Source organism: Oncorhynchus clarkii, chromosome 31, assembly GCF_045791955.1.
Source record: "Oncorhynchus clarkii lewisi isolate Uvic-CL-2024 chromosome 31, UVic_Ocla_1.0, whole genome shotgun sequence".
NCBI classification, from domain to species: Eukaryota; Metazoa; Chordata; class Actinopteri; order Salmoniformes; family Salmonidae; genus Oncorhynchus; species Oncorhynchus clarkii.
The window spans coordinates 5,268,643-5,290,288 of record NC_092177.1 but is presented as its reverse complement, the minus strand read 5'-3'; the positions used below and the strand labels follow the sequence as shown (position 1 = coordinate 5,290,288).

Here is a 21,646-nt window from a genome sequence, read left to right as displayed (position 1 = left end):
GGAAAGATTAATTTTAAAAAAGAAGGCATTCCACAAGAGATGGTTGAGAGAATGTTGATGTTAGATGTTAGGTTGAGATCGGACGATAAGAGTAGGTTTGTTTAAGTGACCAAACTCTTGCTGAAGCAAGGCCCTGTATTCCGCATACAATACTCTAAATGCACGTGCACATTTCAGTTTGCTTTAGATTTTTGTATTTAATCAAGTTTCACTTGATTTTGCACTTCTTTGATTCATTCCACGTTCCTATTGGCACACACCGTATTGGACTGACTTTGATTGGCTGAAACAGGTGTCATTCACACACGACACCACGCTGTTCTCCATAAATGTCATAGTAACAGTCTGAGACCGCCGCCACACGCTAAACACAACACATTGTAATAGCCTGTTTATGTTATACAGTTATAACAAAAATGTTTTATCAGTAAATGTAAACGTTCCACTTCAACCCTCTGGAGGCATTGTATTTCAAGGCAGGCGGGGGTGGGTGGTGGAGGGGGGGGGGTCACCAAGGCCACCGACGTCATTCCACATCTCTCCCTCCGGCCCCGTAGCGGATCACAAACAGAACAGGACCACAGGAAATACAGGAGTGGTTCTATCCTTGTCCCCTAAACACAGGGTAGCCTAGTGGTTAGAGTGTTGGACTTGTATCCTTGTCCCCTAAACACAGGGTAGCCTAGTGGTTAGAGTGTTGGACTTGTATCCCGGTCCCCTAAACACAGGGTAGCCTAGTGGTTAGAGTGTTGGACTTGTATCCCGGTCCCCTAAACACAGGGTAGCCTAGTGGTTAGAGTGTTGGACTTGTATCCCGGTCCCCTAAACACAGGGTAGCCTAGTGGTTAGAGTGTTGGACTTGTATCCCGGTCCCCTAAACACATTGGACTCTATGTGACCGCTGCATCAGCAGATTACTGACTCGTCACATGTGGGCTGCATTCATTAGACACCCAAACAGAAGAAAAAAAGGGACTGACTACCTGAGCTTGTCCAATAAGGATTTGTTTTCCATTGCACAGCGTTTTGCTACAGTGTGCTCTAATGAATATGACCCTTGTGTGTTGAATCTCTGACTGACAGGAACAGCTGGTATTATGGAGACTTGGCACCTTGGGTAAGCAGGAATAACCTTCTCACTGACATGTATTTGTCTTAAATGGCACCCTATTCAGAGTAAACACATTTAGCATTTAGCTACTTGGTTTTCCTTGTGACGGCGAAGATTGTCGTCAGAACATTCACAACAGGAAAGGTGAAATGCAAAAAACATCCAAATGCTACGAACGGTGAAAAATCAACAATATATCAACAACACAATATAGAGCTATGGTGGCATTTCTGATGCAGCCACTGTGGGTTTGTTTCAGCCTTGAGTAAACCCCCCTCCCCTGAGAGTCTCTCTCCTGCCAATCAACACAGGAGCCACTGTGGGTTTGTTTCAGCCTTGAGTAAACCCCCCTCCCCTGAGTGTCTCCCCCCCTGCCAATCAACACAGGAGCCACTGTGGGTTTGTTTCAGCCTTGAGTAAACCCCCCTCCCCTGAGAGTCTCCCTCCTGCCAATCAACACAGGAGCCACTGTGGGTTTGTTTCAGCCTTGAGTAAACCCCCCTCCCCTGAGAGTCTCCCTCCTGCCAATCAACACAGGAGCCACTGTGGGTTTGTTTCAGCCTTGAGTAAACCCCCCCTCCCCTGAGAGTCTCTCTCCTGCCAATCAACACAGGAGCCACTGTGGGTTTGCTTCAGCCTTGAGTAAACCCCCCCTCCCCTGAGAGTGTCTCTCCTGCCAATCAACACAGGAGCCACTGTGGGTTTGCTTCAGCCTTGAGTAAACCCCCCTCCCCTGAGAGTCTCCCTCCTGCCAATCAACACAGGAGCCACTGTGGGTTTGTTTCAGCCTTGAGTAAACCCCCCTCCCCTGAGAGTCTCCCTCCTGCCAATCAACACAGGAGCCACTGTGGGTTTGTTTCAGCCTTGAGTAAACCCCCCTCCCCTGAGAGCCCCCCCCCCCCAATCCCAAGTGTTGATTGTAATTAGTATTTTAACAAAAGGGGGGGGGGGGGGTTCTTGAGTTTGGGACACAGGTTTAGTAATATGATTAACAATCAATGATGTTGTGTTTGTGTGTGTATCAAAAATAGGTCTCATGTACCCCTCCTTAATTCTGTGTTATTTAAATAACGGAACACACAACACAATAAAAGTGCTGACACTAATTATATCAATGTTGTGTGTGTGGTCTCTGTATCTCTGTCTCTTTCCACTTCAGCTCACTAAACTCTTCAGTTACATGACAGCAGTAGGAAGGGCCTATGTAGATGTGGTAGAGGCTAATCTGGGATGTTACAACAGGAAGGGCCTATGTAGATGTGGTAGAGGCTAATCTGGGATGTTACAACAGGAAGAAGACTATGTAGATTTTGAACAGGCTAATCTGGGAATACCTAAATTCATGGTGTTCTGTAACGACACATAATGCTACACAGTTACCACGGTTCATATCCATGCTCATAGTCTTTTATAGTATATGACAGGGGAAAAGGACTATGACGACATACTAACTCAGAATCATTTAATTCAGCACACCAGCAGCCACCAAGAGAAAATCAATACAGATAGCAGATAACAAGCAAACGCAAGTCTGTCCGGCAGACCACTGGGCTTTCTGCGCCCCTTCAGCTATCTCACTGGTGTCTATAAGAGATCATATTTTCTGCATCTTAAATATAACCCTATTTCCTAAATAGTGCACTACTTTTGGCCATGACCCGTAGATTTCTGGTCTAAAGCAGTGCACCATATAGGGAATAGAGAATGTCATTTGGGACGCAGGTGAATGTATTCATGAGGGAAATCTTTCATTCGCACAGCCAGCTAGTGACAACAAACTATATTGATTCTAGAGTTAAACATCCACTGACTTTATTCACATTTCAAGAACTACACAGTAGGTTTTTAAGAACAAATTCTTATTTACAATGACAGCCTACCCAGACAATTGTGCGCCACCCTGTGGGACTCGCAGCCCCGTGGGACTCTCCACCCTGTGGGACTCGCCGCCCTATGGGACTCTCCACCCTATGGGACTCTCCACCCTGTGGGACTTGCCGCCCTGTGGGACTCTCCACACTATCGGACTCTCCACCCTATGGGACTCTCCACCCTGTGGGACTCTCCACCCTATGGGACTCTCCACCCTATGGGACTCTCCACCCTATTGGACTCTCCACCCTATTGGACTCTCCACCCTATGGGACTCTCCACCCTATGGGACTCTCCACCCTATGGTACTCTCCACCCTATGGTACTCTCCACCCTATGGGACTCTCCACCCTATGGGACTCGCCGCCCTGTGGGACTCTCCACCCTATGGGAATCGCCGCCCTATGGGACTCTCCACCCTATGGGACTCTCCACCCTATTGGACTCTCCACCTTATGGGACTCTCCACCCTGTGGGACTCTCCACCCTATGGGACTCTCCACCCTATGGGACTCTCCACCCTATGGTACTCTCCACCCTATGCGACTCTCCACCCTATGGGACTCTCCACCCTATGGTACTCTCCACCCTATGGTACTCTCCACCCTATGGTACTCTCCACCCTATGGGATTCGCCGCCCTATGGGACTCTCCACCCTATGGGACTCTCCACCCTATGCGACTCTCCACCCTATGGTACTCTCCACCCTATGGTACTCTCCACCCTATGGGACTCTCCACCCTATGGGACTCTCCACCCTATGGGACTCTCCACCCTATGGTACTCTCCACCCTATGGTACTCTCCACCCTATGGTACTCTCCACCCTATGGGACTCTCCACCCTATGAGATTCGCCGCCCTATGGGACTCTCCACCCTATGGGACTCTCCACCCTATGCGACTCTCCACCCTATGGGACTCGCCGCCCTATGGGACTCTCCACCCTATGGTACTCTCCACCCTATGGTACTCTCCACCCTATGGGACTCTCCGCCCTATGGGACTCTCCACCCTATGGGACTCTCCACCCTATGGGACTCTCCATCTTATGGTACTCTCCACGCTATGGGACTCTCCACCCTATGGGACTCTCCACCCTATGGGACTCTCCACCCTATGGGACTCTCCACCCTATGGGACTCTCCACCCTATGGTACTCTCCACCCTATGGGACTCTCCACCCTATGGGACTCTCCACCCTATGGTACTCTCCACCCTATGGGACTCGCCGCCCTATACTACCAATCACAGCCGGTTGTGATTAAGACTGGATTCCAACCAGGATGTCCGTAGTGATGCCTCTAGCACTGAGATACAGTGCCTTAGACCACTGTGCCACTCGGGAGCCCAAAGTTAGCCTCAGGAAATCCTAGAGTATTGCTGTGTCTATTTTAATAACTCATTTTGTCATGAGAACATAGCCAGACAGTAGCTACACATCATCTTGGGGATACTGACGTATGGAAATTTGATTTGATGTAGCCTACATATTGGGCAGCTATACACATGCAACTGAAAGGAGGTATAATTATTGGTGATTTAAAGACATGCATAGACTGCCATCTGTAGGACTAAAGAGGGGAGTTTTAATGTCCAGTATCTCCATCTGTAGTAATCTAACATAACACCAGGTTGCAGTACAACACAGGTCAGATATGGACAGGTCAGGAATCACTGATATAGCCTGGCTGACACAACCCACAGTAACTCACAGCACTGGGAAAGCTGTGACACTGACTGGCTGACACAACCCACAGTGACTCACAGCACTGGGAAAGCTGTGACACTGACTGGCTGACACAACCCACAGTGACTCACAGCACTGGGAAAGCTGTGACACTGACTGGCTGACACAACCCACAGTGACTCACAGCACTGGGAAAGCTGTGACACTGACTGGCTGACACAACCCACAGTGACTCACAGCACTGGGAAAGCTGTGACACTCTGGAATGGAGGCCATTTGTTAAATGCAATCAACGCTCAGAAATTGATCGACGGGTTTGATTGGTTCTCTCAAATGTTTTCTTTGCCTCAAGGGATTGAGACTTGTTGTTTCAAATCAAATACATTTTTTTTTGGGGGGGGGGGGGGTTTGAAAAAATATCCAACCGTTGTTATGGAAGCGGGGGACTGTGTGTGGCTGTGTTTGGAAGCGGGGGACTGTGTGTGGCTGTGTTTGGAAGCGGGGGACTGTGTGCGGCTGTGTTTGGAAGCGGGGGACTGTGTGTGGCTGTGCTTTGTGGGTGTTTGAGTGAGAATAAACACAGAGAGCCAAGCAGTAAAATCACATCCCCCTTCATTATAGATGCATTGTGCCGACAAGGTCAAAGAGCCATTCCTTCCAGACCCCGTGTTAAGTGTTAGCCAGACTATCACTGATAGGCTCACAGCCACAGCACAATCCCCCCCCCCCCACACAACATATATTTAAAGTTGTTAATAGCTGCACATTTTTGTCTTATTATGTATTGCTTAATTTTTTGTTGTTTTAGTTTAGTAGTTGTACAAGGTTTACATGTCATGATTTTTTTTTTTAAGTAACATTTTAAACTGTCAAATAACAAATGCAAGAATTACCAGTGCCTCTTACTTGGTACATATTATTATTGGTACGTTATTTATGTTGTACAAATAGCTAAATTGTTTTCAGAGGGGTCTGTTCATTATTCACCATTGTTCTGTTTGGTCTGTGTACTGCACCAGTGGGGGGGAAAAGCAGCAGTGCTGTTCCCCGAATAACCCCAGTGCAGGTCTCGCTCTAGATATACAACTTGTCCAGATGGGTTTCTTCAGCTCAGTTCATATGACAACGACGGTTGTTGTCAACAAGAAAAGGTGAAATGTAAAACAACCAAATGCTATGAACGGGAGAAATCGACTATATTTATATCATCAACAAAACAAAGTAATTCTTTGGATTTATTTTTATTTCCAGCTTTGTTTAGTTATGGAGAGTAACGTTGTACGTTGAACCGCAGGTGAATGTGTATTTTGTTTACACATCCAAAAGTGTTTTTGGATCTGTTGTTAGCTAGTAGGCTAACTAGCTAGCCGGCGATGTATTTGTGATTTGGCTGGCTAGCTAGCTGAATTTTCTTTCTTCTCAAAGTTGTTTTATGGAGATAGTTAGCTTGTGTGTTACACAAATAGTAGTTCGTTTGTCATTGTCGTGATTGTAGGTTAGCTAACTAACCAGTGGCGTCTACATTGTTGGCTAGCTAGCTAGTTAGCCTCGACGTTTACAGGATGAGTAACGTTAGCAGTCAAAAACGCCAGCATTTTAAAGGAGCCGAAGTGAGCTGCAGTGTCAAATACTTCTTGTTTGGATTTAACATCATATTTTGGGTAAGTAGCTGACATTTTTGTATTTCACACCTGCATGTAATTATTCTAAACAAGAGTTTTTCTAGTGCTGCCCGAAAGAGACAAATGAACTAAACAAGTTAAAACTATGCTCGATCGCCTAGCCCTAAAACTATATTCCGATGTTCTTTATCGAATAAATCCTAAAATACTGTTCAGTAAGTTAGTCCCATTAGATAGTGATCACTTTAGATCATTTCCTATTATTAATTTGGTGATGCTAGCTACCTTTCTTGACAGTGATCATCTGCCAGGTGAATGTGTCATACGTAATGTATGCATCCCACCATTATGAGTGATTTGTTAATTTGAAACGGTCAATTTTCCAATTTCCTCTCTCTCTCTCTCATATATATATATATATATATATAACTGTTTTATGATCAATCATCCATCTGCTAATATTTGACTCATTGGGCATTATTGTGCCTTTTTGTGTGAAGTATATTGTGTGGTTCCCAGCAGCCCTAATGTGATAGTAATGTAGGACAGCAGAATGCCAACAATAGTAGGTAGTAACTTACACTGTGGGTGGGTGCTCCCCATAGTTCTGATGAATAGCTGTTTGTAGGGTAGGTTTGGGTGTGTATAGGCCTATGTGTGTTGGGCTATTGGAGTCAGACAGCTAGCTAACTGTCTCTGTACTCTACTGCCTTAATGCCTGTCCTATCCGTGACTGTTAACCTCATACAATAGCCACTCTCACTCTGAGCTAACCTACTCCGCCCATACACACCTCTTAAAGCATCGCTTAGACAGTGAGCTAGTGTACAGTACACAGTAGCCACTGAGTCCATTGTCAGCAACACTGTCATGGTCACACACAAAGAGCTGATAGGCTACTAGCCAGGGACATTATTTCATGTTGCAAGCCTAAGTAGTAATTATAAAACTGGTTGTTTGGGTGCTGATTGGGTGATAGCAGGGAGTTATAGTGCCACAATCCCTGAATTATTCAGGTAATACCTGTGAACAGTTCTATTAGATTTAATAATTCTATTCCACTGTCCCACATTCCAGCCAGTCAATTTATAAACTTAATCTCCCATAGTAAAACGTGTCTAGATAATATTTCCCCATGCTATTAGACTAGGATTTGGTTTGCAACATTTGGGGTTTGTCTAAACTTTGCAGTCTGCCTCTCTGACCTGTGGAAAATGTTTAGTTTTTTGTGTGATCTCCACCGTGCCGTGCAAATATGAACGTCATCATTTTTGGACAGAAAGTTTCAGATTTTTGCAATGTTACAATGTCTACCCACACACTCACTGGACTCTACCTACACACTCACTAGACTCTACCCACACACTCACTAGACTCTACCCACACACTCACTAGACTCTACCCACACACTCACTAGACTCTACCCACACACTCACTAGACTCTACCCACACACTCACTAGACTCTACCTACACACTCACTAGACTCTACCCACACACTCACTAGACTCTACCCACACACTCACTAGACTCTACCCACACACTCACTAGACTCTACCCACACACTCACTAGACTCTACCCACACACTCACTAGACTCTACCCACACACTCACTAGACTCTACCCACACACTCACTAGACTCTACCCACACACTCACTAGACTCTACCTACACACTCACTAGACTCTACCCACACACTCACTAGACTCTACCCACACACTCACTAGACTCTACCCACACACTCACTAGACTCTACCCACACACTCACTAGACTCTACCTACACACTCACTAGACTCTACCCACACACTCACTAGACTCTACCCACACACTCACTAGACTCTACCTACACACTCACTAGACTCTACCCACACACTCACTAGACTCTACCCACACACTCACTAGACTCTACCCACACACTCACTAGACTCTACCTACACACTCTCTAGACTCTACCTACACACTCACTAGACTCTACCCACACACTCACTAGACTCTACCTACACACTCACTAGACTCTACCCACACACTCACTAGACTCTACCCACACACTCACTAGACTCTACCCACACACTCACTAGACTCTACCCACACACTCACTAGACTCTACCTACACACTCACTAGACTCTACCCACACACTCACTAGACTCTACCCACACACTCACTAGACTCTACCCACACACTCACTAGACTCTACCCACACACTCACTAGACTCTACCCACACACTCACTAGACTCTACCCACACACTCACTAGACTCTACCCACACACTCACTAGACTCTACCCACACACTCACTAGACTCTACCCACACACTCACTAGACTCTACCCACACACTCACTAGACTCTACCCACACACTCACTAGACTCTACCTACACACTCACTAGACTCTACCCACACACTCACTAGACTCTACCCACACACTCACTAGACTCTACCTACACACTCACTAGACTCTACCCACACACTCACTAGACTCTACCCACACACTCACTAGACTCTACCCACACACTCACTAGACTCTACCTACACACTCACTAGACTCTACCTACACACTCACTAGACTCTACCCACACACTCACTAGACTCTACCCACACACTCACTAGACTCTACCCACACACTCACTAGACTCTACCTACACACTCACTAGACTCTACCCACACACTCACTAGACTCTACCCACACACTCACTAGACTCTACCTACACACTCACTAGACTCTACCCACACACTCACTGGACTCTACCCACACACTCACTAGACTCTACCTACACACTCACTGGACTCTACCCACACACTCACTGGACTCTACCCACACACTCACTGGACTCTACCCATACACTCACTGGACTCTACCTACACACTCACTAGACTCTACCCACACACTCACTAGACTCTACCTACACACTCACTAGACTCTACCCACACACTCACTAGACTCTACCTACACACTCACTAGACTCTACCCACACACTCACTAGACTCTACCTACACACTCACTGGACTCTACCTACACACTCACTGGACTCTACCCACACACTCACTAGACTCTACCCACACACTCACTAGACTCTACCTACACACTCACTAGACTCTACCTACACACTCACTAGACTCTACCCACACACTCACTAGACTCTACCTACACACTCACTAGACTCTACCCACACACTCACTAGACTCTACCTACACACTCACTAGACTCTACCCACACACTCACTAGACTCTACCTACACACTCACTGGACTCTACCTACACACTCACTGGACTGTACCCACACACTCACTAGACTCTACCCACACACTCACTAGACTCTACCTACACACTCACTAGACTCTACCTACACACTCACTAGACTCTACCCACACACTCACTAGACTCTACCCACACACTCACTAGACTCTACCCACACACTCACTAGACTCTACCCACACACTCACTAGACTCTACCCACACACTCACTAGACTCTACCTACACACTCACTAGACTCTACCCACACACTCACTAGACTCTACCCACACACTCACTAGACTCTACCCACACACTCACTAGACTCTACCCACACACTCACTAGACTCTACCCACACACTCACTAGACTCTACCTACACACTCACTAGACTCTACCTACACACTCACTAGACTCTACCTACACACTCACTAGACTCTACCCACACACTCACTAGACTCTACCCACACACTCACTGGACTCTACCTACACACTCACTAGACTCTACCTACACACTCACTGGACTCTACCTACACACTCACTAGACTCTACCTACACACTCACTAGACTCTACCCACACACTCACTGGACTCTACCCACACACTCACTAGACTCTACCTACACACACATACATGCAAACACACAGCAGTGGAGGCTGCTAAGGGAAGGGCGGCTCATAATAATGTCTGGAACGAAGCAAATAGATTGGCGTCAAATACATGGAAACCATTTTTTTTTTAATGCATTTGATACCATTCCCCTAATTCCTCTCCAGCCATTACCACGAGCTCATCCTCCCCAATTAAGGTGCCACCAACCTCCTGTGACACACACACACACACACACATGCATTTTGACGACACACACACTCACACATAGACAGTCTTTCATACACTGCTGCTACTCTTTTTATTGTCTATCCTGATTGCCTAGTCACTTACCCCTTCCCACATGTACCTCAACTACCTCGTACCCCTGAACATTGACTAGGTACTGGTACTTCCTGTATATAGCCATGTTATTACCTGGTACTCCCTGTATATAACCTTTTTATTACCTGGTACTCCCTGTATATAACCTTGTTATTACCTGGTACTTCCTGTATATAGCCATGTTATTTTTATACTATTTCCTTTTAACTCAAAGAATGTATATTTTTTTCAGCTCTGCTTTGTTGGGACGTAAGTTAGCATTTCACTGTAGAGGCTACACCTGTTGCATTCGGCGCATGTGACCAATACAATTTGATTTGAACTGTGTGTGCGTTGCTTCAGGGGTGCATTCATTCCTCTGATTTTTATTGCAAATGTTTCTTAAACAGAAGGAGACGGGACATCTTTGAATTTGTCCAATAGAAACTCCTTTTGTAGTCTAGGTTGTAGCAACCTTATGGGTATAGGGAACATTAAAGTATAATTTAGTATCCTAAACTTATCAATGTTACATTGAACTGGGTGAATGGAATATGAACGACAGTCCTCCAATATGCTGCTAGGCTAACTGCTAGACCTATAAGGAAGTAGGCTAGCTAACTTGAGACCTACTAGGCCTCCAGATTTCTTTCTAATGGTCATTTTGGTTAGTTGTTGACTTCCAGAAATAACACCTACCTGTCTAGCTCAGCGATTCTCAGCTGGTGGGTCGCGTTTTTTTGAGTAAAAACATAACATTTGTTTGAATGATGAAGTTAGTGTGTATAATTGTTAATTTACGATTGTAAATCATTTCATCTCGGAACAAATTGTCTTCAAACAGAACTATCGGCAAGGGTATTTTGGTAGATTTTTTATTTTTTTGGTCTCAAGCCAGTGAGTTTAATATTCTTCGGCAAGAATTTGGGCAACATTTTATTATTGACAATGAAAGAGGTGAGAATGTTGTTCCCTTGTTGTTATGTAATTGCTACATTTACTATCAATGTAGCGTAACTAAAAGCGTTTTCTCCAGATTGTATTTTGGGTGCCGAGGATAAACCAGTTGAGAACCACTCATCTAGCTTGTAAACATAATTAGCCGACTGTCTCTTATCCACGTCGTAATTAATCACGTTTTTCACTCCACTTCTCAGATGTTCTGCGAACCTTACAGGGTTGTAATTACCAGATGATTAAGAAGATGGAGGCTCAGAGTTTCTGAGCAGCCTGAATGTTATCTGCATGAACCTTATGGTCTCTACTGTAACATTACACAACTCTGTAAATATCAGGTCTCTACTGTAACATTACACAACTCTGTAAATATCAGGTCTCTACTATAACATTATACAACTCTGTAAATATCAGGTCTCTACTATAACATTATACAACTCTGTAAATATCTTAATGTAGTCTAGTCCCTGGGAAAGGCAGTTGTGTGGTTTGTTGCAACAAACCACACAACACATCCACTACGTTGATTACACAGTATGAGATGTGGTGAATTGGGAATGTTTGAATCTTTTTGTGTGTGTGTCGTATCACCAGCAGAGTATATAACCAATGAAAGTGGTTGGCTTTGAAAGGTCATTCATTCATCTGTTGCTGAAAGTGTCTAGTATGTAGGCCCTTCCCTAGTTTATTTAAAGCACTGAGATGAGCATGGGACTGGTTGTGTAGCCTAGGGTTAAGGTTGGGTAAACTGAGGTTAACACACACTCACACTCTGAGGCGTAGGATAACAGGATCATATGGATTAAAGGAGAGCTTCTCCCCCAACTGTCTATAATCCTACTGTCCACATGGAGATAGGATGGAATCCCTAGCCGCAGTGTGATTATGATACATACACCCAAACATGAGAGATGGAAAGAGAGGTGGAGAGATGGAGGGAGCGTGAGAGAGGAGGGAGCGCGAGAGAGGAGGGAGCGCGAGAGAGAGAGAGATGGAGGGAGGGAGAGATGGAGGGAGAGAGAGAGAGATGGAGGGAGAGAGAGAGAGAGAGAGATGGAGGGAGAGCGAGAGAGATGGGGGGAGAGAGAGAGAGAGAGATGGAGGGAGAGCGAGAGAGAGATGGAGGGAGGGAGAGCGAGAGAGAGATGGAGGGAGAGCGAGAGAGAGAGAGAGAGAGATGGGGGAGTGCGAGAGAGATGGAGGGAGAGAGCGATGTAGAGAGAGAGAAACGCTCACTCAACTGCTCTCTATCCCGCTAATCCAACTGGATTAGTTTGATGGGACTACACTAACATCTGATCTCCAGCTAATACCTCACCTGGACTCACTCTGGTGTACTCCCGAGTAGAGGTCGACCGATCATGATTTTTCAACACCGATACCGATTATTGGAGGACCAAAAAAGCCGATACCGATTAATCTGCCGATTTTAAAAAAATAAAAAAAATAATTTTTATTTTTTATTATTTGTAATAATGACAACAATACTGAATTAACACTTATTTTAACTTAATATAATACATCAATAAAAATCTATTTAGCCTTGTCAGGCGCCAATTCGTTGATATATATATTGAAGAGGGTGGGGCTTAAGCTGCATCCCTGTCTCACCCCACGACCCTGTGTGAAGAAATGTGTGTTTTTTGCCCACTATACTGTACTGTATTAAACTCTACGGTACTGACCTATACTGTACTGTACAGTATCGGACTCTACCGTACTGAACTATACTGTACTGTATCGGACTCTAGGGTACTGAACTATACTGTACTGTATTAAACTCTACGGTACTGAACTATACTCTACTGTACTGTATCGGACTCTACGGTACTGAACTATACTGTACTGTATTAAACTCTACGGTACTGTACTGTATCGGACTCTACGGTACTGAACTATACTGTACTGTATCGGACTCTAGGGTACTGAACTATACTCTACTGTACTTCTATCGGACTCTACGGTACTGAACTATACTGTACTGTACTGTATCGGACTCTACGGTACTGAACTATACTCTGCTGTACTGTATCGGACTCTACGGTACTGAACTATACTGTACTGTATCGGACTCTACGGTACTGAACTATACTCTACTGTATCGGACTCTACGGTACTGAACTATACTGTACTGTATCGGACTCTACGGTACTGAACTATACTCTACTGTACTGTATCGGACTCTACGGTACTGAACTATACTGTACTGTATCGGACTCTACGGTATTGAACTATACTCTACTGTATTGGACTCTACGGTACTGAACTATACTGTGCTGTATTGGACTCTACGGTACTGAACTATACTATACTGTATTGGACTCTACGGTACTGAACTATACTGTCCTGTATTGGACTCTACGGTACTGAACTATACTTTACTGTAGTGTACCGAACTCTACGGTACTGAACTATACTATACTGTATTGGACTCTACGGTACTGAACTATACTATACTGTATTGGACTCTACGGTACTGAACTATACTTTACTGTAGTGTACCGAACTCTACGGTACTGAACTATACTATACTGTATTGGACTCTACGGTACTGAACCATACTGTCCTGTATTGGACTCTACGGTACTGAACTATACTATACTGTATTGGACTCTACGGTACTGAACTATACTGTACTGTATTGGACTCTACGGTACTGAACCATACTGTCCTGTATTGGACTCTACGGTACTGAACTATACTCTACTGTATCGGACTCTACGGTACTGAACTATACTGTACTGTATCGGACTCTACGGTACTGAACTATACTGTACTGTACTGTATCGGACTCTACGGTACTGAACTATACTGTACTGTATTGGACTCTACGGTACTGAACTATACTGTACTGTATCGGACTCTACGGTACTGAACTATACTATACTGTATTGGACTCTACGGTACTGAACTATACTGTCCTGTATTGGACTCTACGGTACTGAACTATACTTTACTGTAGTGTACCGAACTCTACGGTACTGAACTATACTATACTGTATTGGACTCTACGGTACTGAACTATACTTTACTGTAGTGTACCGAACTCTACGGTACTGAACTATACTGTCCTGTATTGGACTCTACGGTACTGAACTATACTCTACTGTATCGGACTCTAGGGTACTGAACTATACTCTACTGTACTTCTATCGGACTCTACGGTACTGAACTATACTCTGCTGTACTGTATCGGACTCTACGGTACTGAACTATACTGTACTGTATCGGACTCTACGATACTGAACTATACCCTACTGTATCGGACTCTACGGTACTGAACTATACTGTACTGTATCGGAGTCTACGGTACTGAACTATACTCTACTGTACTGTATCGGACTCTACGGTACTGAACTATACTGTACTGTATCGGACTCTACGGTATTGAACTATACTCTACTGTATCGGACTCTACGGTATTGAACTATACTCTACTGTATTGGACTCTACGGTATTGAACTATACTCTACTGTATCGGACTCTACGGTATTGAACTATACTCTACTGTATCGGACTCTACGGTACTGAACTATACTGTACTGTATTGGACTCTACGGTACTGAACTATACTGTACTGTATTGGACTCTACGGTACTGAACTATACTATACTGTATTGGACTCTACGGTACTGAACTATACTGTCCTGTATTGGACTCTACGGTACTGAACTATACTTTACTGTAGTGTACCGAACTCTACGGTACTGAACTATACTATACTGTATTGGACTCTACGGTACTGAACTATACTGTCCTGTATTGGACTCTACGGTACTGAACTATACTTTACTGTAGTGTACCGAACTCTACGGTACTGAACTATACTGTACTGTATCGGACTCTACGGTACTGAACTATACTTTACTGTAGTGTACCGAACTCTACGGTACTGAACTATACTGTCCTGTATTGGACTCTACGGTACTGAACTATACTTTACTGTAGTGTACCGAACTCTACGGTACTGAACTATACTATACTGTATTGGACTCTACGGTACTGAACTATACTGTCCTGTATTGGACTCTACGGTACTGAACTATACTATACTGTATTGGACTCTACGGTACTGAACTATACTGTACTGTATTGGACTCTACGGTACTGAACTATACTGTACTGTATCGGACTCTACGGTACTGAACTATACTCTACTGTATCGGACTCTACGGTACTGAACTATACTGTACTGTATCGGACTCTACGGTACTGAACTATACTCTACTGTACTGTATCGGACTCTACGGTACTGAACTATACTCTACTGTATTGGACTCTACGGTACTGAACTATACTATACTGTATTGGACTCTACGGTACTGAACTATACTGTACTGTATTGGACTCTACGGTACTGAACTATACTATACTGTATTGGACTCTACGGTACTGAACTATACTGTCCTGTATTGGACTCTACGGTACTGAACTATACTTTACTGTAGTGTACCGAACTCTACGGTACTGAACTATACTATACTGTATTGGACTCTACGGTACTGAACTATACTCTACTGTATTGGACTCTACGGTATTGAACTATACTGTACTGTACTGTATCGGACTCTACGATACTGAACTATACTGTACTGTATTGGACTCTACGGTACTGAACTATACTGTACTGTATTGGACTCTACGGTACTGAACTATACTATACTGTATTGGACTCTACGGTACTGAACTATACTGTCCTGTATTGGACTCTACGGTACTGAACTATACTTTACTGTAGTGTACCGAACTCTACGGTACTGAACTATACTATACTGTATTGGACTCTACGGTACTGAACTATACTGTCCTGTATTGGACTCTACGGTACTGAACTATACTTTACTGTAGTGTACCGAACTCTACGGTACTGAACTATACTGTACTGTATCGGACTCTACGGTACTGAACTATACTTTACTGTAGTGTACCGAACTCTACGGTACTGAACTATACTGTCCTGTATTGGACTCTACGGTACTGAACTATACTTTACTGTAGTGTACCGAACTCTACGGTACTGAACTATACTGTACTGTATCGGACTCTACGGTACTGAACTATACTTTACTGTAGTGTACCGAACTCTACGGTACTGAACTATACTGTCCTGTATTGGACTCTACGGTACTGAACTATACTTTACTGTAGTGTACCGAACTCTACGGTACTGAACTATGCTGTCCTGTATTGGACTCTACGGTACTGAACTATACTGTCCTGTATTGGACTCTACGGTACTGAACTATACTTTACTGTAGTGTACTGAACTCTACGATACTGAACTATACTGTCCTGTATTGGACTCTACGGTACTGAACTATACTTTACTGTACTGTATCGGACTCTAGGGTACTGAACTATACTTTACTGTAGTGTACCGAACTCTACGGTACTGAACTATACTATACTGTATTGGACTCTACGGTACTGAACTACACTGTCCTGTATTGGACTCTACGGTACTGAACTATACTGTCCTGTATTGGACTCTACGGTACTGAACTGTACTGTATCGGACTCTACGGTACTGAACTATACGGTACTGAACTATACTGTACTGTACTGTATTGGACTCTACGGTACTGAACTATACTGTCCTGTATTGGACTCTACGGTACTGAACTATACTGTACTGTATCGGACTCTACGGTACTGAACTATACGGTACTGAACTATACTATACTGTACTGTATTGGACTCTACGGTACTGAACTATACTGTACTGTACTGTATTGGACTCTACGGTACTGAACTATACTGTCCTGTATTGGACTCTACGGTACTGAACTATACTGTACTGTATCGGACTCTACGGTACTGAACTATACGGTACTGAACTATACTATACTGTACTGTATTGGACTCTACGGTACTGAACTATACTATACTGTACTGTATCGGACTCTACGGTACTGAACTATACTGTCCTGTATTGGACTCTACGGTACTGAACTATACTGTACTGTATCGGACTCTACGGTACTGAACTATACTGTACTGTACTGTTCTCTTTGAATAAACCTATTTTTCTTTGGGGTCTGTGTTACTGAAGAGTAACATCAACTGCTAACAACTATATATACAAAAGTATATGGACACCCCTTTCAAATTAGTGTATTTGTCTATTTCAGCCACACCTGTTGCTGACAAGTGTATACAATTGAGCACACTGCCATGCAATCTCCATAGACAAACATTGGCTGTAGAATGGCCTTACTGAAGAGCTCAGTAACTTTCAACGTTGCACCATCATAGGATGCCACTTTTCCAACAAGTCAGTTTGCAAAATGTCTTCCCTGTTAGACCTGCCCCGGTCAACTGTAAGTGCTGTTATTACGAATTGCAAACATGTAGGAGCAACAACGGCTCAGCCGAGAGGTGGTAGGCTACATAACCTCACATAACAGGACCGCCGAGTGCTGAAGAGCGTAAAAATCTTCTATATTCGGTTGTAACACTCACTACTGAGGTCCAAACTGCCTCTGGAAGCAACGTCAGCTCAAGAACTGTTTGTCTGAAGCTTCATGAAATGGGTTTCCATGGCCGAGCAGCCACACACAAGCCTAAGATCACCATGCTCAATGCCAAGCATCGGCTAGACTGGTGTAAAACTCACCGCCATTGGATTATGGAGTGATGAATCATGCTTCACCATCTGACAATCCAATGGACGAATCTGAGTTTGGCAGATGCCAGGAGAATGCTACCTGCGCCCAACATACAATGACATTCTAGACGACTTTGTGAAAACTGTTTGTGCAAGGCCCTTTCCTGTTTCAGAATAACAATGCCTCCGTGCACAAACCGAGGTCTGTACGGAAATGGTTTTGTGGAAGAACTTGACTGCCTCCACAGAGCCCTGACCTCAACCCCATCGAACACCTTTGCGATGAATTGGAAAGCCAACTGCGAGCCAGGCTTCATCACCCAACATCAGTGCCCGACCTCACTAATGTTCATGGCTGAATGAAAGCAAGTCCCCACAGCAATGTTCCAACATCTAGTGGAAAGACATCCCAGAAGAGTGGAGGCTGTTATAGCAGCAATGTTCCAACATCTAGAGGAAAACCTTCCCAGAAGAGTGGAGGCTGTTATAGCAGCAAAGGGGGGACCATTAATAACTCCTTATTAATGCCCATGATTTTAGAATTAAATGTTTGACGAGCAGGTGTCCACATACTTTTGCTAATGTAGTGGTTATGTGTACAGTCAGTTTACTGTGATGGAATATGTGTAGTGTTTGTATGTCAGGTAACTTTCTGTGTTTTATTCAACAGCTACTGGGAGCAGCCTTCCTGGGCATAGGACTGTGGGCATGGGCCGAGAAGGTAAGAAACATTTATTATGCAAATATTTTCATGACATTTTTTCAGGTATCCGGATAGTCCAAATTCTAAACAAAATATCTTTAAAAAAATAAAAAGTAAAAGCAAACATGCTGCTTTTATCTGGTTGTTTGGCTAACAGCAGAAGATAAGTCTGATTTTTCACCGTGATCGAACTGGTCATGGCTTTTCTGGTGAATATTTTGCATTGATCTGTGTCAGGTATTGTTGAAACTCTCTTATCTGAGCACCTGTAGATGCTATTTGAATTGGGGGAATAGCATGCTGATGTCAGGGTAGCCTGGATGGAATAATACATACTGATGTCAGGGTAGCCTGGGGGGTTAGATACATACTGATGTCAGGGTAGCCTGGAGGGTTAGATACATACTGACGTCAGGGTAGCCTGGAGGGAATAATACATACTGATGTCAGGGTAGCCTGGAGGGAATAATACATACTGACGTCAGGGTAGCCTGGAGGGAATAATACATACTGATGTCAGGGTAGCCTGGAGGGTTAGATACATACTGATGTCAGGGTAGCCTGGAGGGAATAATACATACTGATGTCAGGGTAGCCTGGAGGGAATAATACATACTGATGTCAGGGTAGCCTGGAGGGAATAATACATACTGATGTCAGGGTAGCCTGGGGGGTTAGATACATACTGATGTCAGGGTAGCCTGGATGGAATAATACATACTGATGTCAGGGTAGCCTGGAGGGAATAATACATACTGATGTCAGGGTAGCCTGGGGGGTTAGATACATACTGATGTCAGGGTAGCCTGGGGGGAATAATACATACTGATGTCAGGGTAGCCTGGAGGGAATAATACATACTGATGTCAGGGTAGCCTGGATGGAATAATACATACTGATGTCAGGGTAGCCTGGAGGGTTAGATACATACTGATGTCAGGGTAGCCTGGGGGGAATAATACATACTGATGTCAGGGTAGCCTGGAGGGAATAATACATACTGATGTCAGGGTAGCCTGGAGGGTTAGATACATACTGATGTCAGGGTAGCCTGGATGGAATAATACATACTGATGTCAGGGTAGCCTGGAGGGTTAGATACATACTGATGTCAGGGTAGCCTGGAGGGTTAGATACATACTGATGTCAGGGTAGCCTGGAGGGAATAATACATACTGATGTCAGGGTAGCCTGGAGGGAATAATACATACTGATGTCAGGGTAGCCTGGAGGGAATAATACATACTGATGTCAGGGTAGCCTGGAGGGAATAATACATACTGATGTCAGGGTAGCCTGGAGGGTTAAATACATACTGATGTCAGGGTAGCCTGGGGGGTTAGATACATACTGATGTCAGGGTAGCCTGGAGGGAATAATACATACTGATGTCAGGGTAGCCTGGAGGGAATAATACATACTGACGTCAGGGTAGCCTGGAGGGTTAGATACATACTGATGTCAGGGTAGCCTGGAGGGTTAGATACATACTGATGTCAGGGTAGCCTGGAGGGTTAGATACATACTGATGTCAGGGTATCCTGGAGGGTTAGATACATACTGATGTCAGGGTAGCCTGGGGGGTTAGATACATACTGATGTCAGGGTAGCCTGGGGGGTTAGATACATGCTGATGTCAGGGTAGCCTGGAGGGTTAGATACATACTGATGTCAGGGTAGCCTGGAGGGTTAGATACATACTGATGTCAGGGTAGCCTGGAGGGTTAGATACATACTGATGTCAGGGTATCCTGGAGGGTTAGATACATACTGATGTCAGGGTAGCCTGGAGGGAATAATACATACTGATGTCAGGGTAGCCTGGAGGGAATAATACATACTGATGTCAGGGTAGCCTGGAGGGTTAGATACATACTGATGTCAGGGTAGCCTGGAGGGTTAAATACATACTGATGTCAGGGTATCCTGGAGGGTTAGATACATACTGATGTCAGGGTATTCTGGAGGGAATAATACATACTGATGTCAGGGTAGCCTGGAGGGAATAATACATACTGATGTCAGGGTAGCCTGGAGGGAATAATACATACTGATGTCAGGGTAGCCTGGAGGGTTAGATACATACTGATGTCAGGGTAGCCTGGATGGAATAATACATACTGATGTCAGGGTAGCCTGGAGGGTTAGATACATACTGATGTCAGGGTAGCCTGGAGGGAATAATACATACTGATGTCAGGGTAGCCTGGAGGGTTAGATACATACTGATGTCAGGGTAGCCTGGAGGGTTAGATACATGCTGATGTCAGGGTAGCCTGGAGGGTTAGATACATACTGATGTCAGGGTAGCCTGGAGGGTTAGATACATACTGACGTCAGGGTAGCCTGGAGAGTTAGATACATACTGATGTCAGGGTAGCCTGGAGGGAATAATACATACTGATGTCAGGGTAGCCTGGAGGGTTAAATACATACTGATGTCAGGGTAGCCTGGGGGGTTAGATACATACTGATGTCAGGGTAGCCTGGAGGGAATAATACATACTGATGTCAGGGTAGCCTGGAGGGTTAGATACATACTGATGTCAGGGTAGCCTGGAGGGAATAATACATACTGATGTCAGGGTAGCCTGGAGGGAATAATACATACTGATGTCAGGGTAGCCTGGGGGGTTAGATACATACTGATGTCAGGGTAGCCTGGGGGGAATAATACATACTGATGTCAGGGTAGCCTGGAGGGAATAATACATACTGATGTCAGGGTAGCCTGGAGGGTTAGATACATACTGATGTCAGGGTAGCCTGGGGGGAATAATACATACTGATGTCAGGGTAGCCTGGAGGGTTAAATACATACTGATGTCAGGGTAGCCTGGAGGGAATAATACATACTGATGTCAGGGTAGCCTGGAGGGTTAAATACATACTGATGTCAGGGTAGCCTGGGGGGAATAATACATACTGATGTCAGGGTAGCCTGGGGG

At 44.6% G+C, this 21,646-nt stretch overlaps 1 protein-coding gene across 1 annotated transcript in view; it reads left to right on the top strand.

Annotated features, from left to right (window-relative positions):
- Positions 1-5,796: 5,796 nt before the first annotated feature.
- The window catches only part of LOC139391096 (tetraspanin 17), a 40,152-nt gene continuing 24,302 nt past the window's right edge, over positions 5,797-21,646 (top strand). Inside the window, exons 1-2 of the mRNA XM_071138614.1 lie at positions 5,797-6,333; positions 18,666-18,716. Of these exons, the coding sequence (XP_070994715.1) occupies positions 6,235-6,333; positions 18,666-18,716 (150 nt within the window). The 5' untranslated portion in view covers positions 5,797-6,234. The remainder of the gene's footprint in view (positions 6,334-18,665; positions 18,717-21,646) is intronic.